This window comes from Coregonus clupeaformis, chromosome 30 (assembly GCF_020615455.1).
Source record: "Coregonus clupeaformis isolate EN_2021a chromosome 30, ASM2061545v1, whole genome shotgun sequence".
NCBI lineage: Eukaryota > Metazoa > Chordata > Actinopteri > Salmoniformes > Salmonidae > Coregonus > Coregonus clupeaformis.
In genome coordinates this window covers 37,205,796-37,224,681 of record NC_059221.1, presented here as the reverse complement: position 1 = coordinate 37,224,681, position 18,886 = coordinate 37,205,796, and the positions used below count along the sequence as shown (strand labels likewise).

General features: G+C 46.4%; 1 protein-coding gene across 1 annotated transcript; it reads right to left on the bottom strand.

Annotated features, from left to right (window-relative positions):
* Positions 1-2,102: 2,102 nt before the first annotated feature.
* On the bottom strand, positions 2,103-18,116 carry LOC121545313 (EMILIN-3). The gene is made up of 6 exons (XM_041855725.2): positions 17,437-18,116; positions 7,115-7,237; positions 5,476-5,801; positions 5,044-5,369; positions 4,178-4,528; positions 2,103-3,682 (listed from the first exon to the last, which is right to left on the bottom strand). The coding sequence occupies exons 1-6, from the start codon at positions 17,634-17,636 to the stop codon at positions 2,531-2,533; spliced, it is 2,478 nt and encodes an 825-aa protein (XP_041711659.1). The 5' UTR covers positions 17,637-18,116; the 3' UTR covers positions 2,103-2,530.
* Between the last annotated feature and the right edge of the window lie 770 nt (positions 18,117-18,886).

Here is an 18,886-nt window from a genome sequence, read left to right as displayed (position 1 = left end):
AATTGTAGGGGATCTAGTGTGTTGGTGAAGGTTATATGGTCCTTGACTCTCAAAGCACTTCATGATGACCAAGGTCAGTTCTACGGGGTGATAGTCATTTAGATCAGTTACCTTAGCTTGCATGGGTAATGTGAGTTTTTTTGTATGAGTAGGCCTAGTGACCTAGCCTGAGCGCAAGTTGGTTTGTGCCATCATGTCAACTGCCTGTCACTCATTGTTTGGCTTGAAAATGAGCAATGGAAATGGAAAAAGCACAAACAGATCTGGCACCAGGCTACTAGTGCACCTTTAGTATCAAAACTATTCAGCATACTACTGTTACGTCTTAGATATCAGAATGGCCAAAGAAGAAAACACAAAACTTTAAGGAGAAATACATTTCTTTTTACAAAAATAAAAAATATTATAGCACCTTTCATGATGACATACGCTACAGTATTTTTAAAGGAACAGTCCATACAGAGAGTGGAATGTGTTTGCCAGTAGAAACCGTAGCAGTTCATTAGTCTCATATCATTCACTTTGTTTTTGTTATTGGTTTTACACACATATCTCTAATACAGTGAGGGAAAAAAGTATTTGATCCCCTGCTGATTTTGTAAGTTTACCCACTGACAAAGAAATGATCAGTCTATAATTTTAATGGTAGGTTAATTTGAACAGTGAGAGACAGAATAACAACAAAAAAATCCAGAAAAACACATGTCAGAAATGTTATAAATTGATTTGCATTTTAATGAGGGAAATAAGTATTTGACCCCCTCTCAATCGGAAAGATTTTTGGGTCCCAGGTGTCTTTTATACAGGTAACGAGCTGAGATTTGGAGCACACTCTTAGAGAGGGAGTGCTCCTAATCTCAGCTTTTTACCTGTATAAAAGACACCTGTCCACAGAAGCACTCAATCAATCAGATTCCAAACTCTCCACCATGGCCAAGACCAAAGAGCTCTCCAAGGATGTCAGGGACAAGATTGTAGACCTACACAAGGCTGGAATGGGCTACAAGACCATCGCCAAGCAGCTTGGTGAGAAGGTGACAACAGTTGCGATTATTCGCAAATGGAAGAAACACAAAATAACTGTCAATCTCCCTCGGCCTGGGGCTCCATGCAAGATCTCACCTCGTGGAGTTGCAATGATCATGAGAACGTTGAGGAATCAGCCCAGAACTACACGGGAGGATCTTGTCAACGATCTCAAGGCAGCTGGGACCATAGTCACCAAGAAAACAATTGGTAACACACTACGCCGTGAAGGACTGAAATCCTGCAGCGCCCGCAAGGTCCCCCTGCTCAAGAAAGCACATATACAGGCCCGTCTGAAGTTTGCCAATGAACATCTTTATGATTCAGATGAGAACTGGGTGAAAGTGTTGTGGTCAGATGAGACCAAAATGGAGCTCTTTGGCATCAACTTAACTCGCCGTGTTTGGAGGAGGAGGAATGCTGCCTATGACCCCAAGAACACCATCCCCACCGTCAAACATGGAGGTGGAAACATTATGCTTTGAGGGTGTTTTTCTGCTAAGGGGACAGGACAACTTCACCGCATCAAAGGGACAATGGACGGGGCCATGTACCGTCAAATCTTGGGTGAGAACCTCCTTCCCTCAGCCAGGGCATTGAAAATGGGTCGTGGATGGGTATTCCAGCATGACAATGACCCAAAACACACGGCCAAGGCAACAAAGGAGTGGCTCAAGAAGAAGCACATTAAGGTCCTGGAGTGGCCTAGCCAGTCTCCAGACCTCAATCCCATAGAAAATCTGTGGAGGGAGCTGAAGGTTTGAGTTGCCAAACATCAGCCTCAACCTTAATGACTTGGAGAAAATCTGCAAAGAGGAGTGGAACAAAATCCCTCCTGAGATGTGTGCAGACCTGGTGGCCAACTACAAGAAATGTCTGACCGCTGTGATTGCCAACAAGGGTTTTGCCACCAAGTACTAAGTCATGTTTTGCAGAGGGGTCAAATACTTATTTCCCTCATTAAAATGCAAATCAATTCATAACATTTTTTGATATGTGTTTTTCTGGATTTTTTTGTTGTTATTCTGTCTCTCACTGTTCAAATAAACCTACCATTAAAATTATAGACTGATCATGTCTTTGTCAGTGGGCAAACGTACAAAATCAGCAGGGGATCAAATACTTTTTTCCCTCACTGTACATACAGGATAACAATGCAACCATCTTTTCTTCATATAAGTTAAAAAGTCAGTTAAAAATCCAAATAAAATGTAACAACAACAAAAAGATCAGAAAAAAACAACAACAAAAAAATGCCCCTTTAGGGAAAATATTGCCCAACTATACAACCAAGGGTGCATTTCAATATTTTCAAATGGCCTCTTCTCCTCATCTCCTCTCCTTCACTGATCTGAACAGGCAGGGTAGGTCAAAGCAACATGATGGAATCCTGCTCGGAATTTCTTCTCACCTTTCCCATCAGAGCAGATGAAGGAAAGCAGACGAGAATGGGAATCCTCTTCACACTATGGACACACAGAAGTCTCTCTCTGTAGCTCGGCTGCTACTGGTCTTCTCTCTGATTGGCTGAGCCCTTCCCGACACAGTCTTTGATCTCTCCCTTCAGCTCGGCCAGCTGTGTAGAGTGACTGGCCAGCGTTCCATTCACCTGTGACAGGTACGAGTCAGAGTGTCTCTCCAGCTCTGCCCTGATCCTCTCCAGGTGGTCCGCCAGCTCCCCCAGGCTGCCACACTGTCCCTCCACCTGGGACACACGACTATCCACCTCCTTCACCTCCCTCTGCACCCCCAAGGCCGTGCTCCAGCAGCCCTGCAGCTCCCCGGCCAGCCTCCTCCTCAGGCCCACCAGTTCTCCCTTCAGCTGGGCTAGTCGTCGCTCCCCAGCCCCTAGGAGGGAGGCCTGGCGCTCCACCAGCTGGGTGATGCCCTGGACCTCGGTGGCTAGCTGGTTCTCCCTGTGTGTCCACGTGGCGTTAGCATGGCCCACTTCCTTAGTGAACAGGCTAACAGAGTCCCTCAGGCCCTTCAGGGTGCGGTTGACAGAGTTGACATTGATCTTGAGGAGTGTGATCTCTCCCTGGACAGAGCCTTCCTCGTCCTCCTGGGCGATACGGTTCAGGAGGGTCTGCAGGGTGGTGTTGAGATGGTTTAGCTGGTTGGCGTGGGAGTCCAGACGACCTGACACCTTCTTCTCCACCTCCTCACACTCCTCCTCCATCTCCGCTAGGCCTGTCCCTGCGCCTCCTCCAGGGGGAGTGACGGGGGAGCAGGAAGAGGTGCAGAGGAGCTCCAGGTCTGTTAGTTGTTTCTGGATGCCGTCCAGGTCTCCCTCCACCCTCCTCCTGACCGACTCGATCTCTGTCTCCAGGGCAGGTACCACCTGACCCTCCAGCAGAGCCGGGGCAGTGGCGTTCCTCAGCTCTTCCACGGCCACAAACACCCTGTCCTCCATGGTCTTCAGCTTGTCCTCCAGCAGGGTCTTGAAGCCGTCCAGGCCCCCAGGCACCCCGCCAAGCCCTACTTCCCCAGTCTCGGTGGCAATGAGCCGGGCATCCATGTTCTCCAGACGGGCCTCTATCAGGGTCTCGATGTGGATGGTCTGGTCAGTGAGAGCAGCCTGGAGCTGGCGCTGAGACTCTGTTAACCCCGTCACTGACTCCTCTAGCATCAACACCCTCTGGGACAGGCTGTTCACCTGCAATGATAGTCACATGTCAGGCGTATAGTGTAGCAATAAGCCAATAGTCATGTACATGTTTAAGCCATTTAGTAGATACTGTTATCCACAGACAGAGGCTTACAATAAATGACTTTATATTACAATAGGGGTAATATTTACATGAATGTTTCATATTTACATCTAATATTAACTGTTACCCAATTTTTCACATTACATTTTTCAAGGCGTGTATGCCCATAGCATTTGATGTGGTAGCTAGTGTTTGAAGTATTGATGTATTTCTTTTGCCTCAATAAAAACATGCATGTCCGCCAATCAATCTGTATTGCTGAAGCGTTACAGATTGTGCGATAGAAATGTAAAGCACATTTTCGATTGAGCCGTCATATGCAGCGTTTACTGTGAATGCTGTCTCCGCTAAAGCGGGAAGATTGCCTTTAAATTTAAATCACGCTGTAACGCTGAACTTCCGTGATGCGGATTGAATAGAGCCCCAAAGTGAATTGGTACCTGTCCGCAGCAGCTCTCAGTGAGGGTCAGTCCCTGTATTTGGGCCTGCAGAGTACCCAGCTCCTCTCTCAGGCCAGTCTCTCTGCCGTCCAGGGACTGCTGAATCTGCTCCTGTCCGTTCATGTGTTCATTATGACACTGTCTCTGGACCTCCCCTATCCTCTCCTCACAGTGGTTCTCCAGGCCAGACAGACGCCTCTCGAAGCCGTCCAGGATCTCAGCACGGACGTCGGCTAGCTTAGCATCCAGCAGCTCCTCCAGGATGGAGGGAGAGCCCGATCCAGGGATGGGCCTGCCGGTCGCAGCCTCCAACAGCCTCTTTAGCTGCCCGTCATGGCCCAGAACCATGCCCTAATGAAGGAGAATGACAATTCTATTTTACATTTTTACATTTTAGTCATTTAGCAGACGCTCTTATCCAGAGCGACTTACAGTTAGTGAGTGCATACATTATTTTTTATTTTTTCATACTGGCCCCCCGTGGGAATCGAACCCACAACCCTGGCGTTGCAAACGTCATGCTCTACCAACTGAGCTACATCCCTGCCGGCCATTCCCTCCCCTACCCTGGACGACGCTGGGCCAATTGTGCGCCGCCCCATGGGTCTCCCGGTCGCGGCCGGCTACAACAGAGCCTGGATTCGAACCAGGATCTCTAGTGGCACAGCTACCACTGCGCCACTCGGGAGGTTGACCCTTTGACACTGTAAGTGGTTGACATTGTGTGGGAATAGGTCAGTGCGAAGCCAAAGATATACAGAATCTCAGTGTAAAAAGGTTTGATTTTTGATTTGGACATCTGCTTGTTTTTCTATATTTCCATAATCTAGCATAAACTATTCTAATGACAAAATCGTAGCACCCACCTGTATCTCCTCCAGCATGTGTCCCTTGGCTCTGAGCTCATCTTTCACCTCCGTCACCCTCCCAGCCAGATCCCCAAACTCGGGGAAACCCTCTCCCCCCTCCAAGCCGTCTGGGATCACTCCGAAGCCAACGGAGGAGTCAGAGAGACGGGGGGCAGTGGAGAGCAGGGAGCCCAGCATCTTGTTAGTATCCTCCCGGAGAGAGAGGCGCAGACGGTCCTCCAGGCCAGCCACCACCCCGTTCAGAGTGTCCAGACCCTGGGTTAGGCGACGCAGGTCCTCCTCCATACGCTCCAGACGTTCTCCGCTAACACCAACTTTATAACCTAGAGAGAAAGAAAAAAATGATTACATAGGGCAAGGGGAGGAGAGGGAAGAGTAAAGGGTTTGAAAATATAAATTGGTTAATATTCCACCCCTGTCTGGTCTCACCATAGTTGGGTTTGCTGTTCCCGGTGGGCAGTTGTCCAGTGGGGATGGGTTTGCTATCAGGCTGATTTGGGAAGGGCCTCCCAGGCTCCAGATTAGCCCCCCCAGGGACAGGTTTGTGGTCCAAGGGGGGTCGGGGCTGCCCGTGAGGGTACCCCTTCATCCCTGGGCGGTGGGGGGCACCACCCTTGAAGGGGGGCATCATATCGGGCAGGGAGGTGGGTCCATCGTAGCAGTTCTCTCCAGAGTAGCCAGGACAACACCTCCACTCCAGCTCAGTGATGGTTTTATAACCCACCTTGTATTTAGGCTTGTAGAAGGTCCGGTACCTGAAGTGGAGGATGGGGAGGAGGAGAGAGAAGAAATAGAGGATGGAGAGGAGAGAGAAGAAGTGGAGGACGGAGAGGAGGAGAGAGCAGGTAACAAGAGGTCTGAAAGTGAGATCAAAGGATCAGGGTGTGTATAATGAGACCGTGGAGGGTATAAAGGGTAGATTAGGGGATTGGTGTAGTGTGATGATATAGCCTCAGGTTCCTTACCCTCACTACGCCTGTTATCTTACTAAAGGGTCTACACCACTCTTCTAATGAAGAATAGTGATCTCTCTCTTTCTTTCTCTCTCGCTCCCTCCATCTGTATTTCTGATTCCCTCCATTTTATTTGAAGTAGAAATCCTTTGACTATTTCTCTCTGTGATGTCACTGCAGAGGACCTTTGAGAGGCTTCAGTCACACTGGAGAGAATCTGACATCCCAGCTCACAAAGTCATTGCAGAGATGAGTGCACACACGCACAAATGGACACACGCACAAACATACACATGCATGCACACAATCCAATTATTGTGAAAACAAGCAGAGCATTAACACTTTCAAACCCCTGAGGCCGGTTCAGAGTCACAGAGCCACTGACAAAAAAGAACAGCTGGGAGAGCAGCTGGAGGGGACAGTATGGCGTTAACTAGTAGTACAAACTGACACCACCAGAGGGCAGCACAAAAACATACTATGAGGAATTGGTTTTTATATTTAATTAAAAAATGTTATGTTCAGTTCACATAATATCATTTAAAAGTATGCATTAAGGTGTTTGTAATAGAATATACTTGTCAAAAACGAATGTAGACATTATAACATGCCTTTCTATAGCTTCCAAAATCTTGTTTGCAATAGGAGTACCATAATGGATGCACGGTTGCTTCCAAACAGCGCCCCGTGTCAGTCATGAAAGTGTACAACAGTGGTTGAGTCTCATAGTCAGTATCTTTTTCAACCTCCTGTTACTGTTAGTATGAGTGTCAGAAGCTGCTGGGTCTGAATTGACTACAGTAATTATATAGTTTCAAGTTTTATGTTTTTATTTTCCTTTTCCAACAATGCAGTAGTACTATAAAAAAAGTAAGTAAGCTATAAAAAGTAAGTAAGCTATATACAGGGTCAGTTCTAGGGTCAGTGACAATACCTTATTTACCATATTTAATGTGCAGGGATACTGGAGTGGTAGGGTTAGATATGTATAGGGATAAGGTGACTAGGCATCAGGATTACAGTATGATAAACAGAGTAGCAGCAGCGTATATGAGGATTGAATGTGTGCAGAGTCAGTATAAATGTGTGTGCGTGAGCAAATGAAGTGTACTTACATGACGACAGGACACTTCTGCCCCCAGATGCACTTGGTGGTGTACTCTGCCGTCACATAGGTGGCCATGCCGTCCTGCATCGTACATGTGATGTTTTTCTGTACCACATACGCACAGTGATTTCTGAGAGAGAGAGGGAGAGAGAGAGAGAGAGAGAGAGAGAGAGAGAGAGAGAGAGAGAGAGAGAGAGAGAGAGAGAGAGAGAGAGAGAGAGAGAGAGAGAGAGAGAGAGAGAGAGAGAGAGAGAATATCAATAACAACAACAAAAACAACAGGATATCATCAAGTCCTCAAGCCAATGCTGTGTCTCCTGTAGGACTCTGTGTACTGAAGCTGTCCATAACAACATTAGGGACAGTTGCCACTCCAACACACACAGCTGCTCTTCACAATGGCCAAGGCTGGAATTCACTCCTTCCACACTTTCTGAAAGTGCAGTGATGAAAATCAAGATTGAATTCTGGCCCAAGTTAGAAATGTCCAATGACACTGATTCCCCCATTCAGTGCGCTATACTTGAGGCCAAAATACTACATGAAGACACATGTGTTGTTGAGACTCAGCCATCGACCGTCTCCAAGAGGCTCTGCAGGCTCATTCTGTCACTTTGACGCCAGTGCAACTATAGCAACTGCTAAATGTTCCTTGGCCGGTCCACACAGGAAGCAATGCTCCGGCCTCTTTAGGCTCAGATGTTAGGCGTTGTTGGGGTTCCAAGGGATACTTATTGCATGTGAAAACGTAGCACTGCTCCATAACAGTTCCAGGGCACACAGAAGTGTTTTGGAGGAAAATTAGCGAATACGTTTGAGGCAGAGAAGTGTGTGTATGCCAAGTTAACAGGTTCATGGGGCAAAGAGAGAGGACAGGCTGTCGGAAATTATGAGAAACCACTGCCTTATTGGTTTAGGCATCCCCTGGCTTTCTCTCTGTGTGTGTGTGTGTGTGTGTGTGTGTGTGTGTGTGTGTGTCTCTCTCTCCCTGTGTTGACTCTATTGATAGGGGACTGGGGAAGGAATGACTGGGCTTCATACAGACCAGGCAACCTGTTGCCGGGGTGTGTGTCAGGAAGTGGTTAGCGGTGCTGTCGTGTGATCTGACCTGGTGAAGTATTATGGGATGTTGTTAGAGTCAATGGACTGCACTAACGTTACAGTGCTACTTTTTAGTGGTGGTGGGGGGGAGATATATTGTGCCTTCGGAAAAGTCTGTGTCCAATCTCCATAGGCATTTTCTCAAAATAACAAAAAGCAGGAAAGTACACATGCAAAGCGCTGTGCACACATACACAGACAAAGGCAAACATGAACACACACATCCCCCCCACCCCCTCACACCCACACTCATGTAGAAGGCCTCCATTAAAGTAAAATTCACAACATCGCAACTGGTTTTAAAATCATGCAGTAAAATGCTGAATAGGATTTTATCGTGGTAGTTTCCTCCCTATAAAGACTGGATTTATTGACAGTATGAAAAAGCTTTACTACCTGTTGTCTGGTTAATTCATGAGAATGCCAGGAGAAGGCCTGTTTTAGGGATAAGAAGCTAAGGTCATTGACAGCTGATGGAGAGGGGACTGTGTGTGTATTTGTGTTTGTGTGGAGTCAGCTGAAGGAGATTTGTTTGTCAGGTGCACATCTGGGCTGAGTGAGCAACCTTCAGACTCAGCACTGAGGCCTAGAGATCAGGAATCCAAATGCGCACAGCCACCGGAAAGTCTCTACTCCCCTCCTCTCCCTCTTTCCCTTCTTGCTTTCATCCCTCTCTCCCCTCATCCTTCTGCTTACTTCCTCCACGTTAATGGAGATGGTGGGATCAACCTTGAGAGCAGCGCCACACACACACTCTGGAGCTCTGCCTTCCCCGCCTCACGACCACTGAGACCGCACAGCAAGAACCATAAAGATTACGAGGGCTTCATAGCCAGGAATATGAGGGAGGTGTGTGAGTGATCGGCTCAGCTGGCCTCAGCTGCTGTCCTGGTACTGAGAACTTGGACTTGGCCTATTGTGGTAAGACTGTGTTAATCCTGACTCTGGGGAATAGGGATGAACTGATCCAGGATCTGAGATGAGAGGATACTGAGTGTGTGTTTGAGAGGGATAAACTTCACACTGTTCTCATTCTTTCCATCTTCAGCATCAAAGATGTGTACACAACAGAGATCTGTCCATAACCCTACATGCTATTGCCTGAAACACAGTTCTCTCATCATTCTCTTCAACCACTCCACACTACCTGAAACAGATACCTCACCTTCCAAGGTTTCTCCCCAAAACAAACTATGCGTCACCTCACACCATCCACTCCACCCCCCATAACAGAAAGAGCACAGTCCCTTCCTCACCTTTTCTCCCAATCTCTCTCTCTCTCTCTCTCTCTCTCTCTCTCTCCAAATATTTGCGTTGTAGTGAGCAAGTCATTTTTCTGGTGTAGGTCTGGTCTGGTCCCACTGTAAATATTTCCAGTACAGCCTTACAGTTCCTAACTCCCCTCTGAGTATCCCAAGGGGAAAGGAGAATTCCCTTTCAAATTCTCCTATAAAGCGCTTTGGCAAATATTATTGCAAGTAGTCCCCCACCCTCTTTCAAGTCCAAAACAACTCACCTCTCAATCCATCTCCCCCTTTTCTTTGTTCTCCTTCTCTCTCCTTCTCTCTCCGCTCCTCCTCTCTTTCTCAATGTATATCTAATTTCCTTACTTTCTCTCTCCTCCCCAAACACTATACTCCAGGTATCATCAACTAGATTCAGCCGCGGGCCGTTTTTTTTCTGGAGTGGATGGTCGGTGGAGCCGGAACATAATTACAAATAATTTGTAGACTGCAAATTGACCGCAAGAATCCCAAACAGATATGTTTGACTGAAACATAATAATTTCAAACCTTCCTTGCATTTGTATACAGTCACGTGTCGCTCTATTATGCGTGGGAATACTTGGGAACAGATTTCTTAAATTAAAATCACTTGGAGCTGATTTCCTCCTGTTTTTATTTTTACAGTCTTTTATGTCCAACATTGGAAATTCCACACCAAGTGTCCCTTCGTTACTCTCTCTCTCCATCTGTACTTTCTCCCGCTGTCTTTTCCATAGTTGTAGTGACAATGTGAAGTGTGATTTTAAGGCTGTGTATTAATAACATGTTATTCTCAACTGCAAAGTTCCTGGATACCTGTCCCATCATGTCACCTCAGACAGATTTATTAGTGGACCGGGGAGAAACTTTCACAAATGTTTCAACAGTCTAGCATATGATCCCCAAAATGTTGGTATCTCGGTCTCGGTCTGTCTCGGTCTCTCTCTGTCTCTCTCTCTCTGTCTCTGTCTCGCTCTCTCTCTGTGTCTCTCTCTGTCTCTCTCTCTCGCTCTCTCTGTCTCTCTCTCTCTCTCTCTCTCTCTGTTCTCTCTCTCTCTCTCTCTGTGTGTCTCTCTCTCTCTCTCTCTCTCTCTCTCTCTCTCTCTCTCTCTCTCTCTCTCTCTCTCTGTGTCTGTCTCTCTCTCTCTCTCTCTCTCTCTCTCTCTCTCTCTGTGTGTCTGTCTCTCTCTCTCTGTCTCTCTCTCTCTCTCTCTGTGTGTCTCTCTCTCTCTGTCTCTCTCTCTCTCTCTCTCTCTGTGTGTGTCTCTCTCTCTCTCTCTCTCTCTCTCTCTCTCTCTCTCTCTCTCTGTCGCTCTCTCTCTCATACTGGTTTTGAGGTATACACATTTTGCCAAGGGGTGTAGAGAAAATGTTGCCGTTTTAAAACAAGTTTGCTGCAATTCTACACTTTTTACCATGGGGTGGAGAGAAATGTTAGCAGTTTTTAATATGATATCTGAGTGAGACTGACTAACAAAATCAATGGGGGCCCCCCAGCAGGTTATTCGACCATGATACAAGTTTAGATAGCTGACAGCTGAACTAACTTAGCAATCTAATTTTTTTTTGCTGACATGGGCTAATTCACTGACTATCAGTGACTTACATAACACAACCAAATTTAGAAAATTCTAACTCGCAACAGTAAGTTGAGACCCCAACTGAGTTCCCCCCCAAAAAATATAGCCTTCAAAAGGGGCCCGCGGGCCGCAGTTGCCCATCCCTGTCTAAGAACAATGAAACGATGCAGGTGCTGTTATTCCAGAACCCAGCTCAGACATATACAGTACACACACAACAATCCCACTATACAAATGGCACAAACATTTCCTATAGCTTGTTTACTTTTGGAAGCACAGTAAGAAGCTCAAATAACGGTAGTTATTGTGCTAAACCATTTAAATACCTCTCTTTAGCCCAAGGTATTTCCTGATGCATTTCATCTATTTTAGGCTATAGCTACTAAAACTAAGGGATTGCAGACCGGGAGTAAAATAACTGCCATCGTGGGAAAGTATGTTGTGTTTGCTACAGTATGATGAATGCCTGTCTGTCAGACATCTACTTGGCATTATGAGTGAGCAAAGAGAAAGCAGTATACAAACATAGCGACAAGCTCATCTGCTTGTAGAGAAATATTAAAGAGTATTAAAATATTATTTCTAACCGCTGATTCTCCATTATGGACATGTACAGCACATAACAGTAGAGTTGACTATAGCTGGATGCATCCATGTCAAAGCATCTTGGGGAATGTCAAGAATGTCTGTATCACTGCTGTCATCTCTGCAAATCTAACAATATACTATATACACAACTTGTAATTGTCAAGTTTATCAGATGGACAGACGGACGGATGGACGGACAGACAGACATACAGACCCGGTATAGCCTATGCCCCCCACCCACTGGTATCCATAGCTGGGTCTGGCTCATATAACCATTTTCAGAGTCTATTGACAAAATGTTTGTGAGAATCAGCTGATTCAGTTTAAGCTTCACACTGTAATATTTGTTTACCATCAATGAGTAGGGCCACCAACAAAACAGAACACAACCAAGCAATAAGCAGTACCATCATAAGCAGCATCCCATTATATTTTCATATGCAAATAGCTCAAAAGGCTAAACTGGCATTGATCTGGCTTGACACAGGACCATACGTTCCCATGTGCACCTAGCTTGGGGCTGCACTCCATAAGTTTCCTGTGGAGCCCTCCCTTTAAATGCTGTGTCTGCAGCCACTGTATTTCTGGAGTTATGTTAATGGAACAGAAACATGGCAGCAGTAGAATACACTTCAAACAACATCCCAATGAGCTAAGTTGGAGTGAAAAACACACATTTTCCCCAATACTCCCCCTGTAGCCCTCTATGGTCTGTGTAAGTCCCATACAGTCCAGTTGTAGCCATTGTGATCATTGTCTACCTTGTTACTACCAATGAGGAGAGGGCCACATTCCCTCCCACCAGGAAATAGTCTGCATGAATGGGGCTGAACGGCTGTTAAATCACATGCTCCATTGCACCAAGACAGTAAAAAGCAAAACAAGAAAAACGGCCAACAGACCAACGGCTGAAGACTAGACGGAGAATGTTGTGATGTGTGAATTCCATGTAGTGACAAGTAGGCTCCGGAAAAAAATGTATTTTGTTACGTAGCTTTGTACATGTGTGTTATGTTCTTGCTGGTGTTTCTATGTGTTAGAAATTCCAGATAATCTCACACACACCTACACATGCACACACACACACACACACACACACACACACACACACACACACACACACACACATACACACCACACACACACCACGTGTGATATTTTCAAGGCTCTATATACACTATATATACGAAAGTATGTGGACACGCCTTCAAATTAGTGGATTCGGCTATTTCAGCCACACCCGTTGCTGACAGGTGTATAAAATTGAGTTCACGCACACATGCAATCTCCATAGACAAACATTGGCAGTAGAATGGCCCGTACTGAAGAGCTCAGTGACATTCAACGTGGCATCTTCAAAGGATGCCACCTTTCCAACAAGTCAGTTCATCAAATTTCTGCCCTGCTAGAGCTGCCCCGGTCAACTGTAAGTGCTGTTATTGTGAAGTGGAAACTTCTAGGAGCAACAACGGCTCAACCGTGAAGTGGTATCCCACATAAGCTCAAAGAACGGGACTGCCAAGTGCTGAAGCGCGTTGCGCTTAAAAATCGTCTGTCCTCGGATGCAACGCTCACTACCGAGTTCCAAACTGCCTCTGGAAGCAACGTCAGCACAATAACTGTTTGTCGGGAGCTTTATGAAATGGGTTTTCAAGGCCGAGCAGCCGAACACAAGCCTAAGATCACCATCCACAATGCCACGCGTCGGCTGGAGTGGTGTAAAGCTCGCCGACATTGGACTCTGGAGCAGTGGAAACACATTCTCTGGAGTGATGAATCACGCTCCACCATCTGGCAGTCCGACGGACAAATCTTGGTTTGGCATATGCCAGGAGAATGCTACCAATGCATAGTGCCAGCTGTAAAGTTTGGTGGAGGAGGAATAATGTTCTGGGGCTGTTTTTTCATGGTTCGGTCTAGGACCCTTAGTTCCAGTGAAGGAAAATCTTAACGGTACAACAAACAATAACATTCTAGACGATTCTGTGCTTACAACTTTGTGGCAACAGTTTGGGGAAGGCCCTTTCCTGTTTCAGCATGACAATGCACCTACATTTACATTTTAGTCATTTAGCAGACGCTCTTATCCAGAGCAACTTACAGTTAGTGAGTGCATACATTTTTCATACTGGCCCCCTGTGGGAATCGAACCACAACCCTGGCATTGCAAACGCCATGCTCTACCAACTGAGCTACACGGGACTACCTGTGTACAAAGCGAGGTCCATACAGAAATGGTTTGTCGAGATCGGTGTGGAAAAACTTGACTGGACTGCACAGAGCCCTGACCTCAACCCCATCGAACACCTTTGGGATGAATTGGAACGCCGACTGCGAGCCAGGCCTAATCGCCCATCATCAGTGCCCGACCTCACTAATGCTCTTGTAGCTGAATGGAAGCAAGCCCCAGCAACAATGTTCCAACATCTAGTGGAAAGCCTTCCCAGAAGAGTGGAGGCAGTTGTCAGAGCACCTTACCGATCACTGCACCTGTACACAGCCCATCTGAAATTAGCCCACCCAACTACCTCATCCCCATATTGTTATTTATTTTGCTCATTTGCACCCCAGTATCTCTATTTGCACATCACCTCTTGCACATCTATCATACCAGTGTTAATACTAATTGTAATTATTTTGCAATATAGCCTAATTATTGCCTTACCTCCATAACTTGCTACATTTGCACACACTGTATATATATTTTCTGTTGTATTTTTGACTTTATGTTTTGTTTTACCCCATATGTAACTCTGTGTTGTTGTTTTTATCGCACTGCTTTGCTTTATCTTGGCCAGGTCGCAGTTGTAAATGAGAACTTGTTCTCACCTGGCTTACCTGGTTAAATAAAGGTGAAATAAAATAAAATAAAAGGCTGTTATAGCAGAAAATGGGGGACCAACTCCATATTAATGGCCAAGATTTTGGAATGAGATGTTCGACGAGCAGGCGTCCACATACTTTTGGTCATATAGTGTATATCCACTGCCCCAGACACCAACTGAAGTCATATATCTATGGTGGCTGTCTGCTTGTGACAGATCCCCAGGGTCCTGTATGACCTGGGTGAGTTAGACAGCCTATTATTACAACTGGAGGATAGATATATGTTCACCCTGTCTCTTTCTGCTTACCTTCAACTATGTCAGTCTCCACTGCAGCTAAAGGCACAGAATTCAAGATTACCACGCTCAACTCTTTAAATACTCATTGGCTGCAGGGGTTCAAGTACTTATTATACTCCTACAGTATGCCACGGTTATAGACCATGAATCTGGATGTGTGTGTGTATGTGTGTGTGTGTGTGTCCCCACAATAATAGCAAACAAACACACATTTGACCAACTGGGGACATTTTGTTGGTCCCCACAAGGTAAAATGCTATTTCTAGGGGGTTTGGGGTTAAGGTTAGAATTAGTGTTAGGGTTAGAATTAGGTTTAGGCTTAGGGTTAGGAGCTAGGGTTAGGTTTAGGGTTAAGGCTAGGTTTTCGGGTTAAGGTTAGGGTTAAGGTTAGTGTTAGGGTACGGGTTAGGGTTAGGGTTAGGGAAAATAGGATTTGAATGGGACTGAAATGTGTGTCCCCACAAGGTTAGTTGTACAAGACTGTATGTGTGTTCCTGTGTGTATATTTAAACCTATTGGCGTCAGTGCCCCTGTCGTAAACCAAACAATATGCCACTATAAAGGAGCACCAGGCAGTGTGTTGGTAAGCCCTGGCTCGTGACAGCGGCATTTCAGCCATTTTAGACTTCCCTGTAAAACACCTACTGTCTCTATGGAGATGTAAGGCAAGGGTGAGATGGAGGGATAGGGAGGAAGGGGGAGGAGGAGGAGGGGGAGATGGAGTGATCAGGAGGAAGGTGGTTGAAGGTGAAGGAGAGGGTTAGAGAGAGGTAGTGAGTGTAGAGAGACTGAGGAAGGGGAGAGAGAGTGAGTGAATTCTAGTGAGGAATGGTGTGGTGAAAATATGGATGACGGTAGGATAAAGACTCACAAACTCCCTTTCTCTCCCTCACCAAGGGTGGAAAGAGTACTGAAATATCCTACTCAAGTAGAAGTAAAATTACTATCTTTGAAAAATACTCCAAAAAGTACTTGGAAAAGCTACTCAATTACAGTAAAGAGTTATTTTACACCTCTGGATATGGGTGAGGCATGTGAGAGAAGCGGGTTATGAGTTGGGATAAAGACTACGTTGGGCTGGGTCAGGGTCTGTCTGCTTGGTCAATTAGGGTGAGGAGGGGTGAGAAGGGTGAGGGAGAGTTGAGGAAGGAGGAGGGTGAAGGAGGGTTGAGGGTGAGGGAGTGGTAAGGAGGAAGGAGGGTGAGGGTAAGGATGAGGGAGGGAGGGGTGAGGGAGCGGTGATGCGAAAGGAGGGTGTGGGAAGGGTGAGGGAGTGGTGAGGAGGAAGGAGGGTGAGGGAGGGGTGAGGGAAGAGGGAGGGGTGTGAGGGAGGGTGAGGGTAAAGACTAAGTAGGGCCAGGGTTTGTCTGCTGGGGCTGGTAGAGGAAGGCAGCAGGTAGCTGGGGAGCTGTCCAGAGTGGTCCAGCTCTCAGGGGAAGCCAAGCAAGAGAAAGGGGGAAAGGAGAGAACAGAAAGACCCCAGGGACAAACCACAACATGCCATGTAGAATTCTCTCTCTCTCTGCAATGCACAACATCTCTCTGTTCTTAGCACTTTTTTCAGCATGGGTCACTCCCAAGCTATGTTCTTGTGTATAATCAATTAACTGCCATGATAGTCCTTTTAGGTTTTATAATAAAACGAGGGAGAGAACCACATGAACTGGAGCGAGAGATTCTCCCCCTAGAGCCAGCTATTTTATCACTTGAGTAAGTATTTGGTGGTGACTAGAAGAGATCAAAAGCTTTACTTGCGTCAGAGCACAAAGTATGTCCCCACATTTTTACCCCTTACGGTAAATCTACTGTAGCCTAGTGTTGAATTATACTGAGGCTGGAATTCAATCAAATTCACCACAGTCATGTCTTCATTGCCAAACTTAAAGCCAGCACACACACACTTCTTATTTTGACACAAGCCTCAAGACTCACTGTGAGGGGAGCCTGTCAAGTAGTAGTAGTAGTAGGTTTTTCCCTTCCCAAAATATGCTGTACCTCAATAAGGGTTTGATTGAATTGAGCTGTGAATTACTACATGACTAAAACAGGATCCAAAAGCAACAACCCATGGTACTGGTTTAGACTTCCACTAGCACCACTCCCATCTGGCTAGGGGTACCCAGCTGTAGGGGTACCCCCCCCCCCCCACACACACACACACACACACACACACACACACACACACACACACACACACAGCTCAGAAGATCAATTCCCCTGAAATCAGCTCAGCGCTCCCCTTATAATGAGCTCTTTGTCTCCATAATGCAGCATGTTTCTTCATAATGTTTATCCTCAGTCACAGATGGTTTTAACCGCAGAGAATGGCTGATGGTGTGTGTGTGTGTGTGTGTGTGTGTGTGTGAGAGAGAAACAGAGTCAATTCAGCCAGTGTTATTGACGCGATGCACTAACCAAAAGCATATTTTTATTACCCATCCGTAACATGGGTTAAGAGATAAGATAAGATGAATGTGTTACTCAAGGGAAACAGCAGAAGGTGTGGTATTGTTAATTATTTTGAAGACTTGGAAAAGAGCTATAAGTCCAGATTTCTATTTGCCATGGAAGTCCCTTTCACTTGGAGAGGTGCTGTATCAATCCCAATCATTACAATGGAGTAAGACTAGTAAAGGTGAAGTTAGGCGCAGTTTCAGGAGGTGCACTTACTTGTGGCGGGTCATGGGTTTGCCCGGGGTGTAGTGTGGGTTGACTCCAGCCTTGTACAGGTTGTATCTGTTGCCATGACTTCCTCCAAAGAACGGGTTCCCATGGCCTGTTCCATAGAAGGTTCCTTTGGTGTCCACCAGTGACAGCAACACTCCTAGAATAAAGGGCTGCAGAGCAGCTTGAGAAAACTTGGACCTCATCTTCTCAGAGGCTGCCAAAATAGCACCCGTGGAAATGCAACAAAAAGGAGGACAAATATAAATGATTAAGGGACCGATTGAGAACTAAAAATGAGATTTAAAAAATGAGCTGTGTGTTAGGATCCTGATGCCTGCAGTGTTGTTGTCTTGTCTTCAGTTAGCCCTGAGGGAAACCTGTAGTCCAAACATCTGCAGTGTCCACAGCATTCTGACCTGTCCTCTTTAACACTCTCTCCAAGACAACTGCCAGCCAGTCAGAGCAGAAGAAAACCTAGAGAAGGAGAGGGAGAAGGGAAGAGGGAAAGAGCACAACCAAAGGTAAAGTAGAGGACAGGTGAAAAAGGGGGAGACAGACAGAGGAGAGAGAGATAGAGAGGCAGAGAGGGTCTCTAGGAATGCCACAGCTCCATGCGAATGTGTGTGTGAGTGAGAGGGGGACGTGCTGACTAAGCTCCCTCAGCCTTCTGTGTGCTGTGTGTGGAGCAGTGACTCCACTACTGACTCTGAGTGGGCAGGCTGACAGGCAGCAGTCATTTGCATATCCCTCCCAAACCCCAGCCACTACCCCTACCCTGACATGTTGCCCAGCCCAGACACAGGGGAACAACCCCTATATATTTCTCTCTCTCTCTCTCTCTCTCTCTCTCTCTCTCTCTCTCTCTCTCTCTCTCTCTCTCTCTCTCTCTCTCTCTCTCTCTCTCTCTCTCTCTCTCTCTCTCTCTCTCTCTCTCTCTCTCTCTCTCTCTAACCTGACTCAAAAGGAAAAACAGAGCAGTACAGGCCGCCACCCTCCTAACCTACCCTCTTTCCTCTTACCCTCTCCTCTCCCCTTTACTATCTCTCTCTCTTCTTCCCCACTCACACCAGCTCTAGCACCAGCAGGCTTTTCCCTTTCTCTCTCTCTACCCCTCCCTCATATCTACAATGCACCTCCTTCTCTGTCTCTTTCCCTCCCTCATATCTACAATGCACCCCCCCCATCCCTGTGCCTTTACCCAGACAATGGCGCCTCTACTGTGTCCCCCAAATCCCTTACCCCACACCTCTCAGCCCCCACTGGATGCATTCATATAGCCACCTCCTCCATCTTCAACATGTCTACTTACAGTACATGACAAAAACCACAGTGGAGTACATTATACCGATGTACATACAATTAAGGTGATGAACAGTGAAAGAAACAAAGTGTCAGCCAAAGCATTCGCCACGTGACCCTGTCTTTCATAGCCCTGGTAAACCCAAATACACTC